The 25,927-nt window shown below is 42.9% G+C and overlaps 1 protein-coding gene across 1 annotated transcript; it reads left to right on the plus strand.

Moving 5' to 3' along the window:
- The first annotated feature begins 919 nt into the window (after positions 1–919).
- LOC120061091 (6-phosphofructo-2-kinase/fructose-2,6-bisphosphatase-like) lies at positions 920–25,391 on the plus strand. Its single transcript, XM_039010626.1, has 14 exons — positions 920–953; positions 14,148–14,273; positions 14,401–14,497; positions 19,566–19,632; positions 19,938–20,012; positions 20,205–20,261; positions 20,377–20,498; positions 20,808–21,015; positions 22,972–23,118; positions 23,381–23,485; positions 24,720–24,849; positions 25,025–25,087; positions 25,157–25,221; positions 25,332–25,391. Exons 1-14 carry the CDS (start codon positions 920–922, stop codon positions 25,389–25,391), a joined length of 1,356 nt encoding a protein of 451 aa, XP_038866554.1.
- The last annotated feature ends 536 nt before the right edge of the window (positions 25,392–25,927 follow it).

A 25,927-nucleotide genomic window follows, 5' to 3' on the forward strand; every position in this document is an offset into this window, starting at 1 on the left:
GCCACTTGTGTGGGTTGTAGACTCCGTCTCATGCTACCACTAGAGTGAAAGCACCGCCAGCATTCAAAAGTGACCAAAACATCAGCCAGGAAGCATAGGAACTGAGAAGTGGTCTGTGGTCACCACCTGCAGAACCACTCCTTTATTGGGGGTGTCTTGCTAATTGCCTATAATTTCCACCTTTTGTCTATTCCATTTGCACAACAGCATGTGAAATTTATTGTCAATCAGTGTTGCTTCCTAAGTGGACAGTTTGATTTCACAGAAGTGAGATTGACTTGGAGTTACATTGTGTTGTTTAAGTGTTCCCTTTATTTTTTTGAGCAGTGTATATTTTCCTGAGCACATTTTTTTCTACCTAAATGATCCATAGTATGACCATCTTAAAACAATTCCATATGTCAGCTAGCTGGGCTTGATTGAGCTTGCCCGTTGCAATGGAACCTAAAGAAGAGTCACGGAACTGTAAACCCCTCCCACCTGGCACTACAGGCAGGCTGAAGCAAACGCTAATAGTATTTAAAAGATTTCAAATATTATTTCAACTCAGGTCAGAATGATAAATGGAGCGACAGAGTTGAAAAGGTTAAAACCCCCTTGGTGACCTTTGCTCCTGTTATGAGCTCACTCCCCTGGCTGTGTGTGTGTGTGTGTGTGTGTGTATATGTCTGTGTTTGTAGGTTGTGAACTGTGAACCCAAGACTTGGAAAACATTAAAGGACAAGCCCAGTGCCACTATCATATGTCGTAGAAAGAGGAAGGAGGGGGTGAAGGGGGAGAAAAGGCTTTGGCAGAGAGGTTTGGTTACATTGATAAGAGCATCTGGCAGCAGCTCCATAGCCATCCGCTAGTCTTCTTCACTCCGTGCACTCTTCTCTTAGACACACTGAGAATATTGGCAGGGATGGAACTGCCCAATATGGAATACATGAGGCGCCGCTGTGACAGTGCAGGTGAGACCAATCATTGAAAAACAAGCAATATCTCTTTTGAGAGAGAGGAGTAGTAAGCTCTGAGATAGTATAGTAAAGTCCAACTTTACTCTGCTGGTTTAGTGCTTTCTATGCACATGTTGTTACGAGCACATGTTGTTCAGGGGACTGAGTGCTGAAGCACAGAAGTACATGCGAGTAAAAATAGACTTGGTGCACCCTGTGATGCAGACAGTACAATATACAGGAGGACAACAGACAGTACAATATACAGGAGGACAACAGACAGGACAATATACAGGAGGACAACAGACAGTACAATATACAGGAGGACAACAGACAGTACAATATACAGGAGGACAACAGACAGTACAATATACAGGAGGACAACAGACAGTACAATATACAGGAGGACAACAGACAGTACAATATACAGGAGGACAACAGACAGGACAATATACAGGAGGACAACAGACAGGACAATATACAGGAGGACAACAGACAGGACAATATACAGGAGGACAACAGACAGGACAACGTGTTATCTGCGTTTCAAGTTGAGCTGCCTGAATTTAAAAAGAATGGACACACAGACCAAATGGGAAAGGACTTGGGAAGGTCTGTCCCTCTGGTAACTATCTTCTGTTGTTTCCCTCTATTTCCTTATACTGTAGAAGGGTTGTTCCACCAATTCGGTGCCGTTTGAGAAGTTTAACTTGATTCCACCTGACTTTAACATTCTGCCATAAAGAGCACATGTTTAACTTCATAAAAAACACATTTTCCCATCTCAAGAGGTTAATAACTAAACATATTCACTGTTGCTATCGAAGTCATTCCAAAGTGTAGGTTTAACAGAGAAAATGGAAAATACTTTATAAGTCATCATCAATAATACTATTTAGGCCTATATAGCATTTGTAAAGTCATCAACAGGTATCGTTTCAGTTCAACCCAGGCTTCAACTAAAAATAGACAATATATAAAGGCCTAGGTTTTCAAGCTTTGGTTGATTTCAAATGTAATCTTCAAGTTAATCATTAATATGTTGGATTCACGTCTTCATTTCAGCCAAAAATGTAAGTTAAAGAATAGTACTAAATCAAATCAAACTTTATTTAAAGTGCATTTAAAGTTGGAATAGATTTAGTCCTATTCTTTAACTTACATTTTTTGGTTGAGATGGAAATGTGAATCCAACATATTGATTATTCATTTGTAGACAAACTGGATATTGAATTGTGTTTGGTTGTCAACGCAACCAAATATCAACATTTGAAGGAGATCTTCTGCTTGGATCATTCCATCTGTGTCTCTGACTTAGTCTGGCTTTAATTCCCATTTGTCTACAAATTAATAATTGATATGTTGGATTCACTTCTCCATCGCAACTATTTTTTTTTTGCTAAAGAATAGGACTAAATTAAATCAAACTTTAAACGCACTTTAAATAAAGTTTGATTTGATTTACTCATATTCTTTAACTTAGATTTTTGGTTGCGATGGAGAAGTGAATCCAACATAAATGATTTATTAGGTTAAGTCACATTGAGGTTAGCCTACTGTAACTACTTATGTAATCATAGAAAGTGTGCATGTTCAAGATAGCATGCAAAGGTCGCAGGTCTGCGGAGATCTTCACAATTGCTATGATAATCTGCCAGAAGCTTGAACAGCATTGATCACTTGCACCATGTATTTTTAATGTTATCTCAACTGCAATCCAGGTCATTTGGTTCTGCTATTAGATGAAACACAGTAAGTAGTTAAATACAGTAAATACAAAATATCTGATGTTGTATTCACATTTGAACTTTGTTGTGCTTTTAAATGGTTGAAAGCGCTGTGATAACACATTTGGGAATTCAACAAACTTCTGTATTTTGAGTGGGTGAATAAAAGTTGAAATCTCATTGATCAACATCTCAACCAAATATTACCCAAATTTCCACATTGAAATGACTTGGTGTGCCCAGTGGGTATTAAGTGCCAAATAAAGTAACAAGGTTGACCGTAACAGGGTTGACGATTTCATCTTATATAAGCCATGAATCCCCTGGAAGTTTGTTGTGTGCAACAGGGTAATGGCAATTAAATGCAAGCTTCACACAAAAAAAATGTATTGTTAAAATATTTCTAGCCTGTGTATGTACAGTATGGGTAACAGGGTTGACGTGTTACGCTCAACCCGCTCAGTTTTCCACCACAACACAAAATGGCCAAAAAGAGCAGAACCAGCTCACCTGCTTTTACACTATGACTTGACTATTAGATGTTCAATGTTTCTTTTAAAAAACATATTTAAAAAGGAATAGTTTCACCATATTAAAATATGAGTCCAGTTCATGTAACAGGATTTACCTTAAAATGAGGGACAGACATAAATGAATCACTAATCACATTAAATAAATAATTATCTTCAGAAATGACTTTGGCAAAGCAACAAAATAACTAGGGCTTTACAATGATGGTGAATTTTCCTAGAAGTCACAGAGGGTTGCTGAATTTTGGCATTTTAACGAGTCAAGATTCATATTAAAAAGCTGATTGATTGAATTCTGAATGTGGTCTCTATTAAAGGGAACTTCATTTAATATAACAGGCTTTTAAAATGCAATATTGGTGCACAATTTCTACTCAAAATATCAAAGGGATGCAAAAGGCACTAATTTCATTGAACGATCCAGTAGTTTTAGTTTTGGTCCTGTGCTCTGTTGACATACAGTATGCTTAACATGGTACGGGACCGGTATAGTATGCTAGTAGACTATCTGTGAATGAATGAAGCTAGTCAGCAGCACTTGGCCAGTTGCCCAACCAGGACCCTTCAAGCTCACTGGAAACATGCTTGACATGTTGATGCTTCCTCGTATGGAACCTGATCAGATCATTGGGGCCTGTTCTGGGACGGTCTGTCTTGCTCAACCAACTGCAAAATGTCATGATCCCTCTTACCTCGTGCCATCATATGGAATGGAACCTCAACCACCTTAAGTACATTATGTTCCAAGTAAACATTCATTTTGTATGTTGTTTACAGTTCGCGAGCGAGAGAGAGCGAGATCAGTCCCACACCAAGCAGCTCAGCCTGCAGTCTGTCATAGGCAACACATGCGAGAAGGGAGAGCAACACATGCGAGAAGGGAGAGCAACACATGCGAGAAGGGAGAGCAACACATCAGCAGAATATCATTCAGGACTGAATAGATGTGAAATTCATGCAAGTCGGAACCCCTTCTAGCAATATCCAAAGGTTATGATGACAACTCAGTATGTGACACAGAAATGTGTGACGCAAGATGGGAACAGAGGGTTGTGACCCCATGTTGCCTCAGCAGGAAGCTGCCCCAGTGAGACTTTTCCGCTGTGGGTACCAGCTCTGAATCCAGAGCATGAGGCAGGCTGCCTCTGGGCCAGGGGGACAGGGGGACGCGGTGAATGGTCAGGTCTGGGCGCCACGGAGGAGATATTGACACCTGGCTGTCTCTTTAGAGACCTGGGATGAACACAAGAGACCTGGGATGAACATGTGTCTGTGCACACAAACACACACACTTTGCACACAGAAACACACACACATATTTGCCAATATTAGAGCACATACACCAGAGACGTATGTAAAGTCATATCCCAGCAGGCTGGCTGTAAAGTCATATCAACCAGAAACAAGGTTGCTTTGACGTTATTGCAACCAGTTTTTCTCATTGGGATAGAGATATGAACATGCAACATTATACAGACATGCTTTTCCTCTATTCACATGGACCGGTGTGTTTTTACGCTTTTCTCTGTGCCACAGTGTCTGTCCAATGTGTAAAAATTATGGTTCCTCTCTATGGCTCTAATCTTGGGTTCTCTTTTTTTTAGCTAGGTAAACCAGTTAAGAACAAATTCTTATTTACAATGGCGGCCTTCTGGGGAACAGTGGGTTAACTGCCTTGTTCAGGGGCAGAACGGCAGATTTTAACCTTGTCAGCAAAGGGATTCAATCCAGCAACATTTCGGTTACTGGCCCAACGCTCTAACCACTAGGCTACCTGCCGCCCCAGGCTAGGTTTGTCTCTGTCAGCCTCAAACTCCAGCACTGGCAAAATGTGAGGGTTTATCCACAGGACTTAGTGAAGTCAGCTCTGGTAAATATCAAAGAGTTGAAGAGCATTAAAACATCATTATGGATACTTATAAATTCTTTCTCAATCTCACCCTTATGGCTCCCTCCTCTCTCTTCTCTCCCCTCTCCACTCGAAGATAAACTTTTCAATAGTGGTCCTTCAGAACAGTGTGTTGTGAAAGGCTTGCTAAGACAGCACAGAGAGAGAGAGAGAGAGAGAGAGAGAGGTCCCAGTGTTTTCAGGAACACTTGCACTTAGCTGGGGTTTACAGCTGCTGCCCAGTCATAGCTCATTCCTCAGCTGCTACAGTACTGTCTATCCCTGTCACTCTATTTGGAGCAGGGAGGCCAGACTAAATTCCTAATAGGCCAAACTCTCAGCCGGCAAGGATAACATGTTCCTCTCTCTCCTGGGCTCTACTAACAAAAACAGATCTAGACACTGTGATCATTACTGAAAGGCATAAACACTGTCTGTAGGCTACTGCAGAAAATTACGTTTGCTACATAGCCTTTTTAACATGCCAACTGACAATAGGCATACAATTCTATTTGCCCAGAATGTAGCCGACTAGGCAAATCGGTAACAGTTGGTATGAGGTCTGACACTAAAGATACAAGAATGTCCAGCTGTGTTACGGGCACTGATTCCAGAGGCTGACCCAAAACAACATCGCCGCAGAATAGGTAGACAGAGCAGCCTTCTGGTCAGACTTCGGAGGAGCGCACACCACCCACCGATTCCGAGTATATTACTCGCTAATTTCCAGTCTCTAGATAACAAGGTAGACGAAATTAGGGCAAGGGTTACTTTCCAGAGAGACATTAGGGATTGCAACATACTCTGTTTCACAGAAACATGGCTCTCTCGGTATATGCTGTCGGGGTCGGTACAGCCACTGGGATTTTTTGTGCGTCACGCTGACAGGAATAAACATCTCTCTGGGAAGAAGAAGGGCGGGGGTGTATGTTTCATGATTAACGACTCATGGTGTAATTGTAACAACATACTCAAGTCAAGTCCTTTTGTTCACCTGACCTAGAATTCCTCACAATCAAATGCTGACCGTATTACCTCCCAAGAGAATTCTCTTCGGTTATAGTCACAGCCGTGTATATCCCCTCTCAAGCCGATACCACGACGGCCCTCAAGGAACTTCACTGGACTTTATGCAAACTGGAAACCATATAGCCTCAGGCTGCATTTATTGTAGCTGGGGATTTTAACAAAGCAAATTTGAGAACAAGGCTATCTAAATTCTATCAGTATATTGATTGCAGCACTCATGCTGGCAAAACTCCAGATCGCTGCTACTCTCCATTTTGCTCCTCCCTTCCTATAGGCAGAAACTCAAACAGGATGTACCCGTGACAAGAACTATTCAACACTGGTCTGACCAATCGGAATCCACGCTCCAAGACTGTTTTGATCACGCGGACTAGTACATGTTACGGGTAGCTTCAGAGAATAATATTGATGTATACGCTGATTCGGTGAGTGAGTTTATAAGGAAGTGGATAGGAGATGTTGTACCCACTGTGACTATTAAAACCTACCATAACCAGAAACCGTGGATAAATGGCGGCATTTGCGCAAAACTGAAAGCGCACACCACTACATTTAACTATGGAAAGTTGACTGGGAATATGGCCGAATACAAACAGTGTAGTTATTCCCTCCACAAGGCAATCAAATAAGCGAAATGTCAGTATAGAAACAAAGTGGAGTTGCAATTCAATGGCTCAGAAACGAGATGTATATGGCAGGGTCTACAGACAATCACAGACTACAAAAAGACAACCAGCCACGTCACGGATACCGACGTCTTGCTTCCACACTAACTAAACACCTTCTTTGCCCACTTTGAGGATAATACAGTGCAACCGACGCGGCCCGCTACCAAAGACTGTGGGGTCTCCTTCTCCGTGGCCGACCCTCGCCCAGACGGCATCCCTATGCTGTCCTCAGAGCATGTGCAGACCAGCTGGCGTGCTTACAGACATATTCAATCTCTCCCTATCCCAGTCTGCTGTCCCCAAATGCTTCAAGATGGCCACCATTGTTCCTGTGTCCAAGAAGGCAAAGGTAACTTAACTAAATGACTATCACCCTGTAGCACTCACTTCTGTCATCATGAAGTGCTTTGAGAGACTAGTCAAGGATCATATCACCTGCAACTTACCTTTCACCCTAGACCCACTTCAATTTGCGTACCGCACCAATAGGTCCACAGACCATATAATCGCCATCCAACTGCACATTGCCCTATCCCATCTGGACAAGAGGAATACCTATGTAAGAATGCTGTTCATTGATTACAGCTCAGCATTCAACCATAGTACCCTCCAAACTCATCATTAAGCTTGAGGCCCTGGGTCTCAACCCCGCCCTATGCAATTGGGTCCTGGACTTCCGGGCGGGCCGCCCCTAGGTGGTGAAGGTAGGAAACAACATCTCCACTTCGCTGATCCTTAACACTGGGGCCCCACAAGGGTGCGTACTCAGCCCCTTCCTGTACTCCCTGTTCACCCATGACTACGTGGCCATGCACGCCTCCAATTCAATCATCAAGTTTGCAGACGACACAACAGTAGTAGGCTTGATTACCAATAACGACGAGACAGCCTACAGGGAGGAGGTGTCAGGAAAACAACCTCTCACTCAACACCAAAACAAAGGAGATGATCGTGGACTTCAGGAAACACCAGAGGGAGCACCACACTATCCACATCAATAGGACCGCAGTGGAGAAGGTGGAAAGTTTTAAGTTCCTTGGCGTACACATCACAGACAAACTGAAATGGTCCACACAGGCAGTGTGGTGAAGAAGATGCAACAGCGCCTCTTCAACCTCAGGAGGCTGAAGAAATTTGTCTTGTCACCTAAGACCCTCACAAACTTTTACAGATGCACAATTGAGAGCCTCCTGTCAGGAATCATTACCGCCTGGTACGGAAACTACACCGCCCATAACCGCAGGGTTCTCCAGAGAGTGGTGCGGTCTGCACAACGCATCACCGGGGGCAAACTACCTGCCCTCCAGGACACCTACAGTACCTGATGTCGCAGGAAGGCCAAAAATATCATCAAGGGCAACAACCACCCGAGCCACTGCCTGTTCACCCCGCTACCATCCAGAAGGCGAGGTCAGTACGGGTGCATCAAAGCTGGAACAGAGAGACTGAAAAATAGCTTCTATCTCAAGGCCATCAGACTGTTAAACAGCCATCACTAACACAGTGAGGCTGCTGCCTACATACAGACTTGAAATCATTAGGCACTTTAATAAATTGATCACTAGTCACTTTAATAATGTCTACAAATCTTGCATTACTCATCACATATGTATATAATGTATTTTATACCATCTTTTGCATCTTGCTGGAGGTCATTTTGCAGGGCTCTGGCAGTGCTCCTCCTTGCACAAAGGTGGAGGTAGCGGTCCTGCTGCTGGGTTGTTGCCATCCTACGGCCTCCTCCACGTCTCCTGATGTACTGGCCTGTCTCCTGGTAGCGCCTCCATGCTCTGGACACTACGCTGACAGACACAGCAAACCTTCTTGCCACAGCTCGCATTGATGTGCCATCCTGGATGAGCTGCACTACCTGAGCCACTTGTGTGGGTTGTAGACTCCGTCTCATGCTACCACTAGAGTGAAAGCACCGCCAGCATTCAAAAGTGACCAAAACATCAGCCAGGAAGCATAGGAACTGAGAAGTGGTCTGTGGTCACCACCTGCAGAACCACTCCTTTATTGGGGGTGTCTTGCTAATTGCCTATAATTTCCACCTTTTGTCTATTCCATTTGCACAACAGCATGTGAAATTTATTGTCAATCAGTGTTGCTTCCTAAGTGGACAGTTTGATTTCACAGAAGTGTGATTGACTTGGAGTTACATTGGGTTGTTTAAGTGTTCCCTTTATTTTTTTGAGCAGTGTCTTTATAGGTGTATATTTTTATTCCATTACTTTTACATAGATTTGTGTGGATTAGGTAGTTGTTGTGGTATTGTTAGATTACTTGTTAGATCTTGCTGCAATGTTAGAACTAGAGGCACAAGCATTTCACTACACCCACAACAACATCTGCTAACCATGTGCATGTGACCAATAAAATGTTATTATATTTGATTTGGAATTACCTGTTTGGGCGTACTGGAACACGCCAAGATGATGTCAGACTAATTTGCAAACTAATTGTCTGTCTGTCTCTGTTAGAATTTGACCACAACGTTTTATTCAAAAGTATCCTATTTTTATGCCCATTTCAGCCTTGATAAGTTGTAAGTCACAATTGTTACAGCAAACCCCACAGTGGAAAGGGTCCAAATAATGTTGCCACTGAATGTAAGACTACTAAACTGTCAGGTGTAAGATACTGTATATATAAGCAGCCAGAGGATATAGGCAAAGTTGGTTGAAAATGTCAGTTTACAACTGGTTGTAATCTTGTTGTAATGAAGTCATTTCAAACAGTTTTCCCTGCCTGCTGGCAGGATATATGATCTATTTATCACATAATCTAATCCATGATGCTGATTCCCTTTAAAACGCCACTGCATTAAATTAAAATCAAATTTTATTGGTTGCATACACTTATTTAGCAGATGTTATTGCGGGTGTAGCGTAGCTAAATGCTTGTAAATGAGTAATTGAGTTGTAATGAGATCAGATCAGGGACGGCACATGTCTCATAAGGCTGTCAGCTGTCTAATTCTTTAATCTGGTTAGTACCTTATTCAGGCAGGTCACCCATGATACTGGTAGGGCATTGTGGACGGGGATGGTGGATGGGCGTAAGCATCTGGCTCTGGTTCAAAAGGATGCATGTTTGAATCTAGCAATAGAAAGTTGTTTTTGATATTTTTGTTTTAAGCCTATCCCAAACCTTAACCCTTACCTTAACCATTCGGAGTTAATGCCTAAACTTAATCACTTTAAAATTTGACGCTTGGAACAACTTCCAAATTTGACATTTGAGATACATGGATGAACGTCAAATTCTAACGTGAGACTGTGATAGCGTGTTGCCTTACTACCTTAGTAACTTGTTGAACTACTGTCAACAAAGTCAGATATTGTCTGAATGAGAATGATTGCACCAGAGCTGAAAGACAGCAGAAAACATAGTCTGTTTCTTTTGCTGCTGCAGGCTACAGACGAGTGTCAGTAACCATAGAGCCAGTTTATCTTCGAACTCTGACTTTCAACTGCCACCTTGTGGCATAATTAATGAACACCACACTGTTTCTAAATGTAATTATAAACTGGGTGGTTCGAGCCCTGAATGCTGATTGGCTGACAGTCGTGGTATATCAGATCGTTTTTACTGCACTAATTACGTTGGTAACCAGTTTGTAATAGCAGTAAGGCACCTCCGGGATTTGTGATATAAATGGCCAATATACCCTGGCTACGGGCTGTGTCCTAGCACTCTGCGTTGTGTGACGCCTAAGAACAGCCCTTAGCCGTGGTATATTGGGCATATACCACACCACCTCGGGCCTTATTGCTTAAATATACCAGTGCACTACTTTTGACCAGGGCCCATAGGGCTCTCTAGTGCACTGTGTAGGGAATATGTTGCCATTCGGGATGTAGCTCTGTACCTTAGCCATGCTGTTTCACTGCTCCTCAGCAGTTAGTGAGGAACATGGCCAGAGGGTACTACTTTAGAGGAAACTAAAATCTCCAGCCAATAGAGATGAGGAGTCACACATCTGGTGAGATGTGTGACATGGCACTAAAGATAGCAAGAGAAATGTACAAAACCATATTTTTGCTGCTGCAGGCTACAGAAAAGTGAGTGTCAGTAACAGAGCCAGTTGATCATTCCTCTAGTCTAGATCAACGTTTCAAAGGGGAGCTGTGAACTCTGACTTCCAACTGCCACCTTGTGGCATAATTGAGTAACACCACACTGTCTCTAAACACAAGTGATATATATATATATATATATATATATATATATATATATATACACACAGCATGTATCAAGTGAAATAGATCAACTATAGCATCACAACATAAAATGTTCTGATCAGTTCATTATACAGTAACAGTTAACTTTGGTTAATTTTTTCATGAGCTTGTTCTCAAAAGGGCTGATATATTTAATGCTTCAGTGCCATGTCACCACCACAACACAGATGTGTGTGACTGTGTGATTCCTCCTCCCTACTGGCTGGAGAATTGAGTTTCCTCTGGCCATGTTCTTCACTAACTGCTGAGTAGCAGTGAAACAGCATGGCTAAGCTACAGAGCTATATATCATGTCCCAAAATCCACCATGTTCCCTACATAGTGCACTACTTTAGGGCACCTTTGTCCTTGCAAAAAACTGTTTCACCATAGAGAATCGGGTGCCATTTGGGGTGTTATCCTAGAGGTCCTCCCCTTCCCACTTCCCCTCGTTCTCCTTGGCAATAGTCAGGTGACCGTGCAAGAATTCATTGAAACAAGCTTCTGTCTTGCTCCTCTTGTCTCCCTCCCTCACGCTCGCTCCGCTCGCTCCACTCCACAGGGCCGGGAGGACAGTGCTGTGTTGCATGACTCTGTCTGTCTGTGCTTTGCCGAGTGCTGGCATGACCACAGACCAGGAGAAGAATGAGCTAACGCAGACTCCGCTGCTCAAGATCTGGGTGCCATGGTTGGGGATAGGAGGCTGCAAGCTAAATCGCAGGAGGCTGTAAGTGAGAAGAACCACTCAGTCTGGCTTTCTGTCAAGTTCTCTCTCCCTGTTTCTTCCCCCTCTCTGTTCTCTCACTTCTTTCCTCTCAACTTCTTAATTCATTCATTAGTATGAACCATGGGAAAGTTATCTGAAACAACAGGTGGATGAGTGTTCAAGTGTTGCTCTTGTTGCGAAGTTAAGACTGATTGTTTCATATTGTGACACTCATAGATCTATTCTATTCCTTCTCTCCTCCCCATGCCCTGTGCGTGAGAATAAACTTCATCACGCTGATGGCAGGCATCTGTCTCTCAATGGAATAAGTGGGCCTTGGGATTACAGTGCTGCTCTCTGCTGTCCTGCTTTAACACTGTCCTGTGACCTGCATGGCATCATTGGCATGGATACTGTCAGCGGTGGAAAAAGTACTAAAATGGCATACTTGAGTAAAAGTAAAGATACCTTAATAGAAAATGACTCAAGTGAAAGTCACCCAGTAAAATACTACTTGAGTAAAAGTATTTGGTTTTAAATATACTTAAGTATCAAAAGTAAAAGTAGAAATCATTTCAAATATCCTTATAATATGCAAACCAGACAGCACAAATTTTGTTAAAACTGTATTTACGGATAGCCTGAGGCATACTCCAACACTCAGACATTAATTTACAAATGAAGCATTTGTGTTTAGGTAGTCCGCCAGATCAGAGGCAGTAGGGATGACCAGGAATGTTCTCTTGATAAGTGCTCGACTGGGACAATTTTTACTTGGGTGTCAGGGAAAATGTATGTAAAAAGTACATTATTTTCTTTACTTCTTTAGTGAAGTAAAATTTTATTAGATACCCTAAAAAGAAAAAAACTTAAGTGTTTAAAGTATTTTTACTTAAGTTCTTTACACCACTGGATACTTTATGCCGAAGCTGCAGTCAGTCACCATTCAAACAGAGTACACAGGGAGGACCTGGATCACCTTCTATATATCCTGGTTCTCCTACTGTAAATCATCCCTCTTAGAGTAATGTTCTCATTATACGTATTCTGACCTTGAATTTAAGCATGAGAATAGCATGCTATTCACCCGCTATTTGTTCGGGGTGGAGATCTAAGAAATGAAGGTGTGGCAGAGATGGGTCTACAAATGCGCTGTATTCTGACCTTGAATTAATTCCCTAAGAATTCCACCACCTTTCTGCGAGAGGAAATAATGAATATGTTTTTATTTGTTGATAGAAATTACACCATTGTACACCATGTAATTTACAACTTGATAAGCTTGGTTAATGAGTAAGCCGTTTGGATAGGGAATTGTTGACATAAATGACACTTGTTTTAGATCTCTTTTACCTTATAATCGCTAGAGACAAATGTGAAATCAGTCCTATGGCAGCAAACTGAAGCATATCCTGTCAACTTTCCCACAGTAAAGTTTATGAAATGCAGTGCCATTATACAGAATTTAAATTGTACAGCCTTTTAACTTGCAGGGATGGGCACTCTCGAATGTATTTATTCTAGGCTATCAGACTTTCTCTGTTTCCTATTTCTATCATGTTAAATATTAGCCACTATTAGTATCGACCGTCAGTAGGCTAGAATAAGTGGAGATGCTTAAATTTCTGATATGAGAAATTATATCTGGAGTTTATGGATATATGCAGTTTGAGCATGACTTTATTGACTGGTCTAATATATCCTGTGGAACGCTTCTGTTCCAGTTTTTGTGTTCTATGATGAAATCTCATGCTGAACAAGATGCTGGTACTGTACTGTCCTCAGGGTGGTGTTGTCGACCATGTGACTGGCTGCATGGGATACTCTGTGGTGCTCAGGGTATAGTGAGGTAGGCCTACACTCTCAAAGGAGTTGACTAATTACTTGGGCCATGATTATTATGCAGAACACATTTGTATACCTCTGGTAAGACATAGCATGGTAACAATGATGACTCAATCAATTCCATTGGGAGATCTTGTATTTTTATTTATTCAGCCTTTATTTAACTAGGCAAGTCAGTTAAGAACACATTCTTATTTACAATGACGGCCAAACCCAGACGACGCTGGACCGATTGTGCACCGCCCTATGTGGCTCCCAATCACGGCCGGTTGTGATACCGCCTGGAATCGAACCAGGATCTGTAGTGACGCCTCTAGCACTGAGATGCAGTGCCTTAGACCGCACCTCCACTCGGGAGCAGATCTGATAGGTGTGCCCTGGTTAGCTGATATTTTAGCTATCTGTCCCCTGGTGCCCTCTCTCTTGATGAGATGGTGAGCATTATGTTTGCGCACACATACACACTTGAATGTAGTGTTTACTCCCACCATTGAGTTGTGCCGTTGTCAAAGTGTTCATAGATAACCCTTCTATTTACCCACCAGGCATGTACAATAGATTCCTATGGTGTTTGTCTTGTTTTTCCCCAGCCTCCGTGCCCCAGTTCACCAACTCCCCCACTCTGATTGTGATGGTTGGACTGCCTGCCAGGGGGAAAACATACATATCCAAGAAGCTTACCCGCTACCTCAACTGGATAGGGGTTCCCACAAAAGGTCAGTTTACACACACTAGCCAAGTTCAATGATCTGAGGTGTGCTTGAGTACCCATGCAAATCACTGAGGACTGGAGTTGATGGTCTTTCGGTCTCTGGCCCCTATTGTCTATCATCTATCGTCTAGTCTTCAACTTGGGCCAGTATCGCAGGGAAGCAGTCCAGAGCTACAAGAGCTTTGAGTTCTTCAGACCGGACAATGAGGAGGCCATGCAGATTCGCAAGTATGTGATGCTGCAGGTTTGACGGGTTGCTCTATCTATGTTATGAAGCTATGGCTGCGTCTGAAATGGCACCCTATTTCCCTATAATGCTAGACTTTTCCACTACCTTGGGTGCGTGGTCAAAGTAGCAGTGCACAACAGTATATAGGGAAAAGGGTGCACAGCAAATTTGCTGTGTGTTCAAATCTCGGTGTTGAGGTAAAAATTGTTGTGAGTGCTATATCTGAGTGTTGATTCTAGTGGGGTTAACACCAGGGGGATTGAAATTGACACCACATGCGTGAATATATGAAGTATTTTTTCAATCGCAGTGGAATCAACACTGCATGGTGTTATTACTCGACTGTGTTAAGTTAATTTCCGTTAACTAGCCTAGTGGTTAGAGCGCCAGTAACCGAAAGGCTAGTGGATCGAATCCCCGAGCTGGCAAGGTCAAAATCTGTCGTTCTGTCCCTGAACAAGGCAGTTAACTCACTGTTTCTAAGCCGTCATTGTAAATAAGAATTTGTTCTTAACCGACTTGCCTAGTTAAATCACTTTTTTAAAACTCTCCTAGTGAAAAACACATGGGAGGGTCTTCATTATCATATTTCCCAGCATGCTTTGTTGCAGGTTGACTCTTATAATAATTTGTTTTAATATCTGTGCTTCCTCATGCACATTGATTTATTAATTGATATTAATCAATACAATTTGTAGGGGTTGGACTTATTGTTACCGAGATGGTTGTTCCAGTTTAGATGGGTTGGGTAGTCTTGTTTGTCAAGTCCTTCACCATAGCAGCCATTTTGAATGCTGGTCGTGGGTGATAAAATATTCCAATTGTTGAATATTCTCCCTCTGCCTGGATTTCAATAGGAATGACTAATCACGTCACAAACCAGTGTATTGTGACTTGCATGTCTGATGTGGCCCGTAAGCCAGGATTTTCAGACCACAATGTTGAGAATAACTAGGCCATAACTAAAGGCCTTATGAAATGTATAATATATGGTTATAAAGGGTTTACTTTTAATTCAAACACATTCACTAACAAAAAAATCACATAACACTGAGAAAGTTTAACAGCATCAACTCTGAAAGTGTTAATTGAACTTGTTAGGGAACCAACACCAGGGGTGTGTAAAGGAGACGCTGTTAAGATGGCACCGAAGAGGATGGCTGACGTTTTACATGCTCCTAACCATTTGTGCTATTTTGTTTTTTTGCATTGTTTGGAACTTATTTTTGTACTTATTTTGTACATAATATTTCTGCTCCCGAAAATAACTTCTGGACATCAGAACAGCGATTACTCACCAAAAAGTGGAAGAAGCTTTTTCCTTTAACGAGTCCAACAAGAAGGATATACTGCTCTCCCGGGTACTGGCCCAAATACCCGTCATTTGCGTGAAGAAAATACAGAGGAAAAGAGGATGCAGATCGGGCTGCCTTCTGAGAATCTGTGGCGAGCGAGTAAACCCCCACTGCCATCCATTCTACTTGCTAACATGAAATCATTGGAAAAGAAAATTGATGACCTACGATTACGATTATCCTACCAACGGGACATTAAGAACTGTAATATCTTATGTTTCACCGAGTCGTGGCTAAACAACGACACGGATAATATAGAGCTGGCGGGATTTTCTATGCACCGGCAGAACAGAGAAGCTACGTCTGGTAAGACGAGGGGTGGGGGTGTGTGTCTTTTTGTCAATAACAGCTGGTGAGCGATATCTAATATTAAAGAAGTCTCAAGGTATTGCTCGCCTGAGGTAGAGTACCTTTTGATAAGCTGTAGACCACACTATCTACCAAGAGAGTTCTCATCTATATTATTCGTAGCCGTCTATTTACCACCACAGACCGATGCAGGCACTAAGACCGCACTCAACCAACTCTATAAGGCCATATGCAAACAAGAAAATGCTCACCCAGAAGAGGCGCTCCTAGTGGCCGGTGACTTTAATGCAGGGAAACTTAAATCAGTTTTACCACATTTTTACCAGTAGGCACATGTGCAACCAGAGAGAGAAAAAAAAAACTCTAGACCACCTTTACTCCACACAGAGATGCATACAATGCTCTCCCCTGCCCTCCATTTGGCAAATCTGATCATAATTCTATCCTCCTGATTCCTGCTTACAAACAAAAACTATAGCAGGAAGTACCAGTGACTCGCTCAATAAGGAAGTGGTCAGATGACGCGGATGCTACGTTACAGGACTGTTTTGCTAGCAGACTGGAATATGTTCCGGGATTCATTCAATGGCATTGAGTAAACCACCTCAGTTATCGGCTTCATCAATAACTGCATCGATGACGTCGTCCCCACAGTGACCGTACATACATATCCCAGCCAGAAGTCATGGATTACAGGCAACATCCGCATTGAGCTAAAGGCTAGAGCTGCCGCTTTCAAGGAGCGGGACACTAATCCGGACGCTTATAAGAAATCCCGCTATGCCTTCAGACGAACCATCAAACAAGCAAAGCGTCAATACAGGATTAAGACTGAATCTCTGACACTCGTCAGATGTGGCAGGGCTTGAAAACTATTACGGACTACAAAGGGAAACCCAGACGCGAGCTGCCCAGTGACGCGAGCCTACCAGACAAGCTAAATGCCTTTTATGCTCGCTTTGAGGCAAGCAACACTGAAGCATGCACGAGAGCACCAGCTGTTCTGTATGACTGTGTGATAACGCTCTCGGTAGCCGATGTGAGCAAGACCTTTATACAGGTCAACATTCACAAAGCCGCGGGGCCAGGTGGATTACCAGGACGTGTACTCAAAGCATGTGCGGACCAACTGGCAGTGTCTTCACTGACATTTTCAACCTCTCCCTGACTGAGTCTGTAATATCTACATGTTTCAAGCAGACCACCATAGTCCTTGTGCCCAAGGAAGCGAAGGTAACCTGCCTAAATGATTACCGTCCTGTAGCACTCACGTCGGGAGCCATGAAGTGCTGTAAAAGGCTGGTCATGGCTCACATCAACAGCATCCTCCCGGATACCCTAGACCCACTCCAATTCGCATACCAGCCCAGATCCACAGATGACGCCATCTCAATCGCACTCCACACTGCTCTTTCCCACCTGGACAAAAGGAACACCTATGTGAGAATGCTGTTCATTGACTACAGCTCAGCGTTCAACACCATAGTGCCCACAAAGCTCATCACTAAGCTAAGGACCCTGGGACTAAACACCTCCCTCTGCAACTGGATCCTGGACTTCCTGACGGGCCGCCCCCAGGTGATAAGGGAAGGCAACAACACGTCTGCCACACTGATCCACAACACTGGGGCCCCTCAGGGGTGTGTACTTAGTCTCCTCCTGTACTCCCTGTTCACCCACGACTGCGTGGCCAGGCACGACTCCAACACCATCATTAAGTTTGCAGACAACACAACTGTGGTAGGCCTGATCACCAACAACGATGAGACAGCCTATAGGGAGGAGGTCAGAGAACTGGCAGTGTGGTGCCAGGACAACAACCTCTCCCTCAATGTGAGAAAGACAAAGGAGCTGATTGTGGACTACAGGAAAAGGCCCCCATTAACATCAAAGGGGCTGTAGTGGAGCGGGTCGAGACAACGAACTATCATGGTCCAAACACACCAAGACAGTCGTGAAGAGGGCACAAAAAAAAAACTTTTCCCCCTCAGGAGACTGAAAAGATTTGGCATAGGTCACCAGATCCTCAGAAGAGTTTCAGAAGAAAGTGCTTTGTTTCTAGCCACATTTGAGCCTGTAATTGAACCCACAAATGCTGATGCTGCAGATACTCAACTAGTCTAAAGAAGGCCAGTTTTATTGCTTCTTTAATCAGAACAACAGTTTTCAGCTGTGCTAACATAATTCCAAAAGGGTTTTCTAATGATCAATTAGCCTTTTAAAATGATCAACTTGGATTAGCTAACACAACGTGCCATTGGAGCACAGGAGTGATGGTTGCTGATAATGGGCCTCTGTACGCCTTTGTAGATATTCCATAAAAAGAAATCAGCCGTTTCCAGCTACAGCAGCCATTTACAACATTAACAATGTCTACACTGTATTTCTGATACATTTTATGTTATTTTAATGGACAAACAATGTGCTTTTCTTTCAAAAACAAGGACATTTCTAAGTGACCCCAAACTTTTGAACGGTAGAGTATGTCTGCTTCTCCGTGTTGTTCCCTGTAGTTGCATTGTTTGTCGTGTTTATGTCCAGAAGCTGTTCCTGTTCTGTGGCATGTCCGTCTATATTAAATGGTTCTCTCCCTGTACCTGCTTCTCATCTCCTGCATTGGGCGTTACACTATTAGAGAGACGGTGAAAGAGACAGTTCCTCAGTTTAGGGTTCTTTAATGTTGATTGGAGATGAAAAATGTTTGCAATTCTGTGCCATGTCACTCAGCTGTGATTATCCAATTAAATGGAAATTTATCCATACAAGATGTGGTTTGAAAATAAACATGAATACAATGGCATCAATACTAAGGTAAGGCACATTCATTTAGCAATAACAAACAAGATACAACTCTCATCTGTTATAATAATCCAATGACTGAAACGAAAATACAAGTAGCTAGCAACATTAGACTAACCAGCTAACAATGACAGGCGAAAATGTAGCTAGCATAAAAACGAGACACATAATGCTGAAAATAAACTATTGACAACTTTCGTCAGTAAAACTGGGGGAAAACGTATACCTTACTTACAGTTTTGGTACTCACGCACAGTGATGAATAAATTGGTCAGAAAGGAAATCATGTCCAAAACTGAAATTTGTGTTCACAGCAGTAGGTGGCGAGCTGCACTTGGTAATGCACTAAACACTCTGCCAGCTTGTGATAGCTGGGACGTCATCACTGAGTGCTTAAAGGAACAGGCTTTCCTACACTGTCGTTGTTAAAATTCTGATCTCAAATTTGTGGTGTGACAATTCGGACACAGCCTATAGCATAGAACTGTGGTGGTTTGTGTGTAGTATTATGTAACAATTGATTTGCTATGTCCTTTTGTGTTGTACGATTTATCTTTCTGAGGTTTGTTATTCCAATGATTTCGCCCTGTATTTTCTTTCTCAGGGCCTGTGCTTCAAATGCCCTTAAAGATGTAGTTATCTACTTCTCGAAGGAACATGGACAAGTAGCTGTGAGTAAGAGGACAACTTAAAACTGTTCCTCTGAGCTGACAGTCGATAGACACACACCATACCTCATATATGAGTGAAAATTACAGTACTCAGGGCATTGAACTTCACGCATACTGTACAGACACACTGGACATCAAATACTGTACACTTCCAAGGTCCTCCTGGGTAAAAAGGGATTATGACCACTATGGGAGTTACAGATTAAATAATGGCTAAATAAATATACACTGTGTCCACTGTTCCTCCTAGCATCAGAAGTCCACAAAGTTCTGCAACAGTGAGTGGAATGTCCTCTTCCCTCCAGGTGTTTGATGCCACCAACACAACACGGGAGAGGAGGGTATCCATTGTGAGCTTTGCCAAGGAAAAAGGCTATAAGGCAGGTTCAGGTGCAGGCAGTCCTGTAACTGCTACTATACATCATTAATAAACAACCGTTCTACAACTGCACCAGCTAAATAGATATTCAGATGGTGATATACATTAAACCTAAATTTTGAACTCTAGAAAAAAAAACTTTTGAATAATGAACACTACTCACTTTCTCTGAACAACTGAATTTTCCTCACAGGTATTTTTTGTGGAGTCCATTTGTGATGATCCAGACATCATTGCACAGAATATTACGGTGAGAAAGTCTCCTCTCAAACTTCACTCTCAAATACCAGAGGGCTCTATGTTTCTAAGATGTTAAACTCTACAATATGTTAAACTTTACACTGTGACACTGACCTTTGTCCCAGGACGTGAAGGTGAGCAGCCCAGACTATCTGAACTGTGACAAGGAGGAGGCACTGGCAGACTTCCTGAAACGTATCGAGTGCTACAAGCAAACCTACGTGCCATTGGACGATGAGAAAGACAGGTAGAGTTCTGTCATTGATGCTTCTCAGATTATGCCAACTAGCCTGGTCCCTGATCTGTTTGTGCTTTCTTGCCAACTCCTGTATGGTCATTGCCACAAACAAATCTGGGACCAAGCTTTACGCTAACAGCTGTTCTCCATGAATTAGAGAAAGAGTAAGAACTAAACCGAAAAAAATACTTGCTTAACAAAAAAACCCATCTCTTCTTCTGTCTCCCTATATTTCCCCTACATGTAATCGTGTCATGCACCTGTCTTAAGAGAATAATTGTATCCCTATGTGGCTCTCTCTATATTTCCCCTACCAAGGCGCCTGTCTTACATCAAAATCTTCAACGTGGGCTCTAGGTACCTGGTGAACTGTGTGCGGGACCATATCCAGAGCCGGATAGTCTACTACCTCATGAACATCCACGTCACGCCGCGCTCCATCTACCTGAGCCGCCACGGGGAGAGCAATATGAACCTGCTGGGTTGCATTGGGGGAGACTCCGGACTCTCTCCCAGGGGTCATAAGGTCAGTAGGCCACACAGGCTCTGTCTTTATGACATTCATCTCGGCACCCAGAACCTAATCAGCTAACATTCTAATGTTAAGGCTGTCACCAGAGACTAATATGACATCATTGTTTTAATCCAGATATACAGTGCATTCGGAAAATATTCAGACCCCTTCCCTTTTTCCACGTTACAGCCTTATTTTAAAATTGATTGAACGTTTTTTTTCTCTTCATCAATATACACACATACACACAATACCCAATAATGACAAAGCAAAAACAGTTTTGTGCAAAACATAAATACATAAATGAAATATTTAATTTACATCTTTAATTTATTTAATTTACATCTGAAGCATCTTTGGCAGCGATTACAGCCTCGAGTCTTCCTGGGTATGATGCTACAAGCTTGGCACACCTGTATTTGGGGAGTTTCTCCCATTTTTCTTTGCAGATCCTCTCAAGCTCTGTAAAGTAGATTGAGGAGCATCACTGTACAGCTATTTTCAGGTCTCTCCAGAAATGTTAGATCGGGTTCAAGTCCGGGCACTGGCTGGGCCACTCAAGGACATTCAGAGACTTGTCCCGAAGCCACTCCTGCATTGCCTTGGCTGTGTGCTTAGGTTCGTTGTCCTGTTAGAAGTTGAACCTTCGCCCCAGTCTGAGGTCCTGAGCGCTCTGGAGCAGGTTTTCATCAAGGATCTCTCTGTACTTTGCTCCATTCATCTTTCCCTCGATCCTGACTAGTCACCCAGTCCCTGCCGCTGAAGAACATCCCCACAGCATGATGCTGCCACCACCATGCTTCACCGTAGGGATGGTGCCAGGTTTCCTCCAGACGTGACGCTTGGCATTCAGGCCAAAGAGTTCAATCTTGGTTTCATCAGACCAGAGAATCTTGTTTCTCATGGTCTGAGAGTCCTTTAGGTGCCCTTTGGCAAACTCCAAGCGGGTTGTCTTGTGCCTTTTACTGAGGAGTGGCTTCTGTCTGGCCACTCTACCATGAAGGCCTGATTTGTGTAGTGCTGCAGAGATGTCCTTCTGGAAGGATCTCCCATCTCCACAGAGGAAGTCTGGAGCTCTGTCAGAGTGAGCATCGGGTTCTTGGTCACCTCCCTGACCAAGGCCCTTCTCCCCCGATATCTCAGTTTGGCAGGGTGGACAGCTCTAGGAAGGGTCTTGGTGGTTCCAAACTTCTTCCCTTTAAGAATGATGGAGGCCACTGTGTTCTTGGGGACCTTCAATGCTGCAGACATTTTTTGGTACCCTTCCCCAGATCTGTGCCTCAACAAAAATCCTGTCTCGGAGCTCTACGGACAATTCCTTCGACCTCATGGCTTGGTTTTTGCTCTGATATTGCACTGTAAACTGTGGGACCTTATATAGACAGGTGTGTGCCTTTCCAAATCATATTCAATCAATTTAATTTACCGCAGGTGGACCCCAATCAATTTGTAGAAACATCTCAAGGATGATCAATGGAAACGGGATGCACCTGAACTCAATTTCAAGTCTCATAGCAAAGGGTCTGAATACTTACGTAAATAATGTATTTTTGTTTTTTATTTTGAATACATTTGCAAAAATGTGTCAACCTATTTTCACTTTGTCATTATGGCTATTGTGTGTAGATTGAGGAGCATTTGTTATTTAATCAATTTTAGAATAAGTCTGTACCGTAACAATGTGGAAAAAGTCAAGGGGTCTGAATACTTTCCAAATTCACTGTAATTCTATTGTTCCACCCAATGACTTAATGTATTGGTCCCACCCTTAATGTATTGGTCCCACCCTTATGTAGACAAGAAAAAGCCATAAAGCTTAGTGCATGTGACATTTTAAAATATGTCTAAGAGAGTTGGGTTGAAAGAACAAAGATACAATTTAATTATCCGCAAAGAAAATTGACAATAAAGCAAATTATTATGTAAACAATCACCCCCACTCCCTGTGAACATGGTCTGTCCCTGTAGTATGCCACTGCCCTGGGAACCTTCATCAAGAGCCAGCATATAAAGGATCTGAAGGTGTGGACCAGCCATATGAAGAGGACCATCCAGACTGCAGAGCATCTGGGGATCCCCTATGAACAGTGGAAGGCTCTCAACGAGATTGATGCAGTAAGTCAGTGTTTACTGCTGAGTTTAAGCATACATTTTATGTGAGTGTGCACCGCACGTGTATATACAGTTCACAGTGAATGTGTGACCAATTGGGTCACCTGTACACCACAAGACTGTATGTAGTAGCCTACTGAGCTAAAGATAAGGCATTACCCCGAAGAGCTAATGGAAGTTTTTGGGTCTCAGGATAGGTTACTCATCATAGTGCGTGCCTGTACCACTCATTGACATCTTCCCTGCACCGTCCGTTCCTTGTCAGGGTGTGTGTGAGGAGATGACGTATGAGGAGATACAGGACAACCACCCAGAGGAGTTTGCACTGAGAGACCAGGACAAGTACCGCTACCGTTACCCCAAGGGTGAGGTAGGACCCGTCTTAATTCACCACACATTGCATTGCTCACCAAATACACACAAAATATACATACACTGTACATTACTCTCAAACGTACTGTAGCGACCTTAGTACTGTACATACCCTAGAGATCTTAGTACAACACCTAGCGATCTTAGTACAACACCTAGCGATCTTAGTGCAACACCTAGCGATCTTCGTACAACACCTAGCGATCTTAGTGCAACACCTAGCGATCTTAGTGCAACACCTAGCGATCTTAATGCAACACCTAGCGATCTTAGTACAACACCTAGCGATCTTAGTGCAACACCTAGCGATCTTAGTACAACACCTAGCGATCTTAGTACAACACCTAGCGATCTTAGTGCAACACCTAGCGATCTTAGTGCAACACCTAGCGATCTTAGTGCAACACCTAGCGATCTTAGTACAACACCTAGCGATCTTAGTGTAACACCTAGCGATCTTAGTGCAACACCTAGCGATCTTAGTACAACACCTAGCGATCTTAGTACAACACCTAGCGATCTTAGTACAACACCTAGCGATCTTAGTACAACACCTAGCGATCTTAGTACAACACCTAGCGATCTTAGTACAACACCTAGCGATCTTAGTACAACACCTAGCGATCTTAGTACAACACCTAGCGATCTTAGTGCAACACCTAGCGATCTTAGTGCAACACCTAGCGATCTTAGTACAACACCTAGCGATCTTAGTGCAACACCTAGCGATCTTAGTACAACACCTAGCGATGTTAGTATAATAACACCTAGCGATCTTAGTATAATAACACCTAGCGATCTTAATACATCTATTGATATTAGTACAACACCTAGCGATATTAGTACAACACCTAGCGATATTAGTACAACACCTAGCTACTACCTTGTCAAGAGATTTGAATCTGCCGGTGTAACAGCTAAGGTGTTGGACTGACAGTTGCAGGAACCCACTGGGTTCGAGTCCCGGTCGGGGCTACCATTCCAATTTGCAACAATACTGTAATGAAATATTTCAGGTGACACTTGGTGGAAGGTGGATCTGAGTGACTGGGGAAGATAATTCATAACATACCCATATTATCGGTCTCTGGGTTGATTCACAATGCTGAGCCAAGCCGAGCTGGAAGGGCAAGAAAGAAAATGTAGTGCATGGTATGGTTCAGGTTGGTGCAATAGTGGGGGAAAATGTATATATTTTTTTGGTCCGATTCTTTTTCCTCTCTCTACTACAGTCATATGAAGACCTGGTCCACCGTCTGGAGCCAGTGATTATGGAGCTTGAGAGACAGCAGAATGTGCTGGTTGTGTGTCACCAAGCTGTCTTGCGTTGTCTGCTGGCCTACTTACTAGACAAAACCGCAGGTACAGTTGGACAACAGTTCAACAATACATGGGTTTATTTGGTATTGTCTTAAGATAATGAAGCATGTCAGGTCAAAGATGATCTCAGCACCCAGAACCAAATCTTGCATGTGCGCTGGCTGCAAGACTGTCAGGAGAGACTAGGTCTAAGACGTACATCCTTTTCTCTCCACAGATGAGTTGCCATACCTAAAATGTCCTCTTCATACGGTGCTCAAACTTACACCGGTGGCATATGGTAAGTTGTTGTCAAATGAATAATTTCAGAATTTCAATTTCCCTCATGGCTCTTTTGCTCCTGATACAGGATGTAAAGTGGAGCATGTTTTCCTAAATGTTGAGGCAGTCAACACGCACAGAGAGAGACCTGGGGTGAGCTTTACAAAACATGTACATTTATTGCAAGCACAATATTTAAAAAAAAATGTATAATAGATTCCACAAATCTAACACTGACTCCATTTGTGTTATTGGTGTTGTAGAATGTGGACGTATCTAGAGACCCAGAAGAGGCCTTGAAGACTATTCCTGACCACTTTTGAATATGATTTAGAGCAGGGGTGGCCAATACCAGTCCTCGAGGGCCTGACTGGTGTCACAGTTTTGCCCCAGCCCACACACCTGACTCCAATAATCACCTAATCATGATCTTCAGTTTAGAATGCAATTTGATTAATCAGCTGTGTTTCCTAGGGATGGAGAAAAGGTGTGACACCAATCAGGCCCTCGAGGACTGGAGTTGCCCACCCCTGATTTAGAGGATATGGACTCTAGGACCATAATGATGCTTTTAACTTTATTTTCAATCAATTATGACTGTGTACCTTTTCAGATTAAACCTTGTCAAAGGCAGCAAGTGGCAAAGGGGCAAAAAAGACAAGGGAGAAGACTGGATGAATACAAGATCAAATATGACAAACCCCACTGCCTATGGAAACACTGAGGGGGATAATTGACTGATTTCTTCCTCTGTGGCAACATAGGCTAAAGCCAAGTACTGAATGAGCATGTGTTGTTTATTGACCTATAATGTACAAGCAATATGCCTCGGTCTGCTCAATCTGACCCTGGTGTCTCA

Source organism: Salvelinus namaycush, chromosome 16, assembly GCF_016432855.1.
Source record: "Salvelinus namaycush isolate Seneca chromosome 16, SaNama_1.0, whole genome shotgun sequence".
Lineage (NCBI taxonomy): Eukaryota > Metazoa > Chordata > Actinopteri > Salmoniformes > Salmonidae > Salvelinus > Salvelinus namaycush.

Excerpts from the sequence above, each read along its gene's own strand:
- LOC120061091 (XM_039010626.1), top strand. The coding sequence starts at position 920 with ATGGAATACATGAGGCGCCGCTGTGACAGTGCAG. Across the intron at positions 14,274-14,400 it reads GATAGGGGTTCCCACAAAAG|TCTTCAACTTGGGCCAGTAT; the intron begins GTCAGTTTACAC and ends TCTATCGTCTAG. Across the intron at positions 23,486-24,719 it reads ACCGTTACCCCAAGGGTGAG|TCATATGAAGACCTGGTCCA; the intron begins GTAGGACCCGTC and ends TCTCTACTACAG.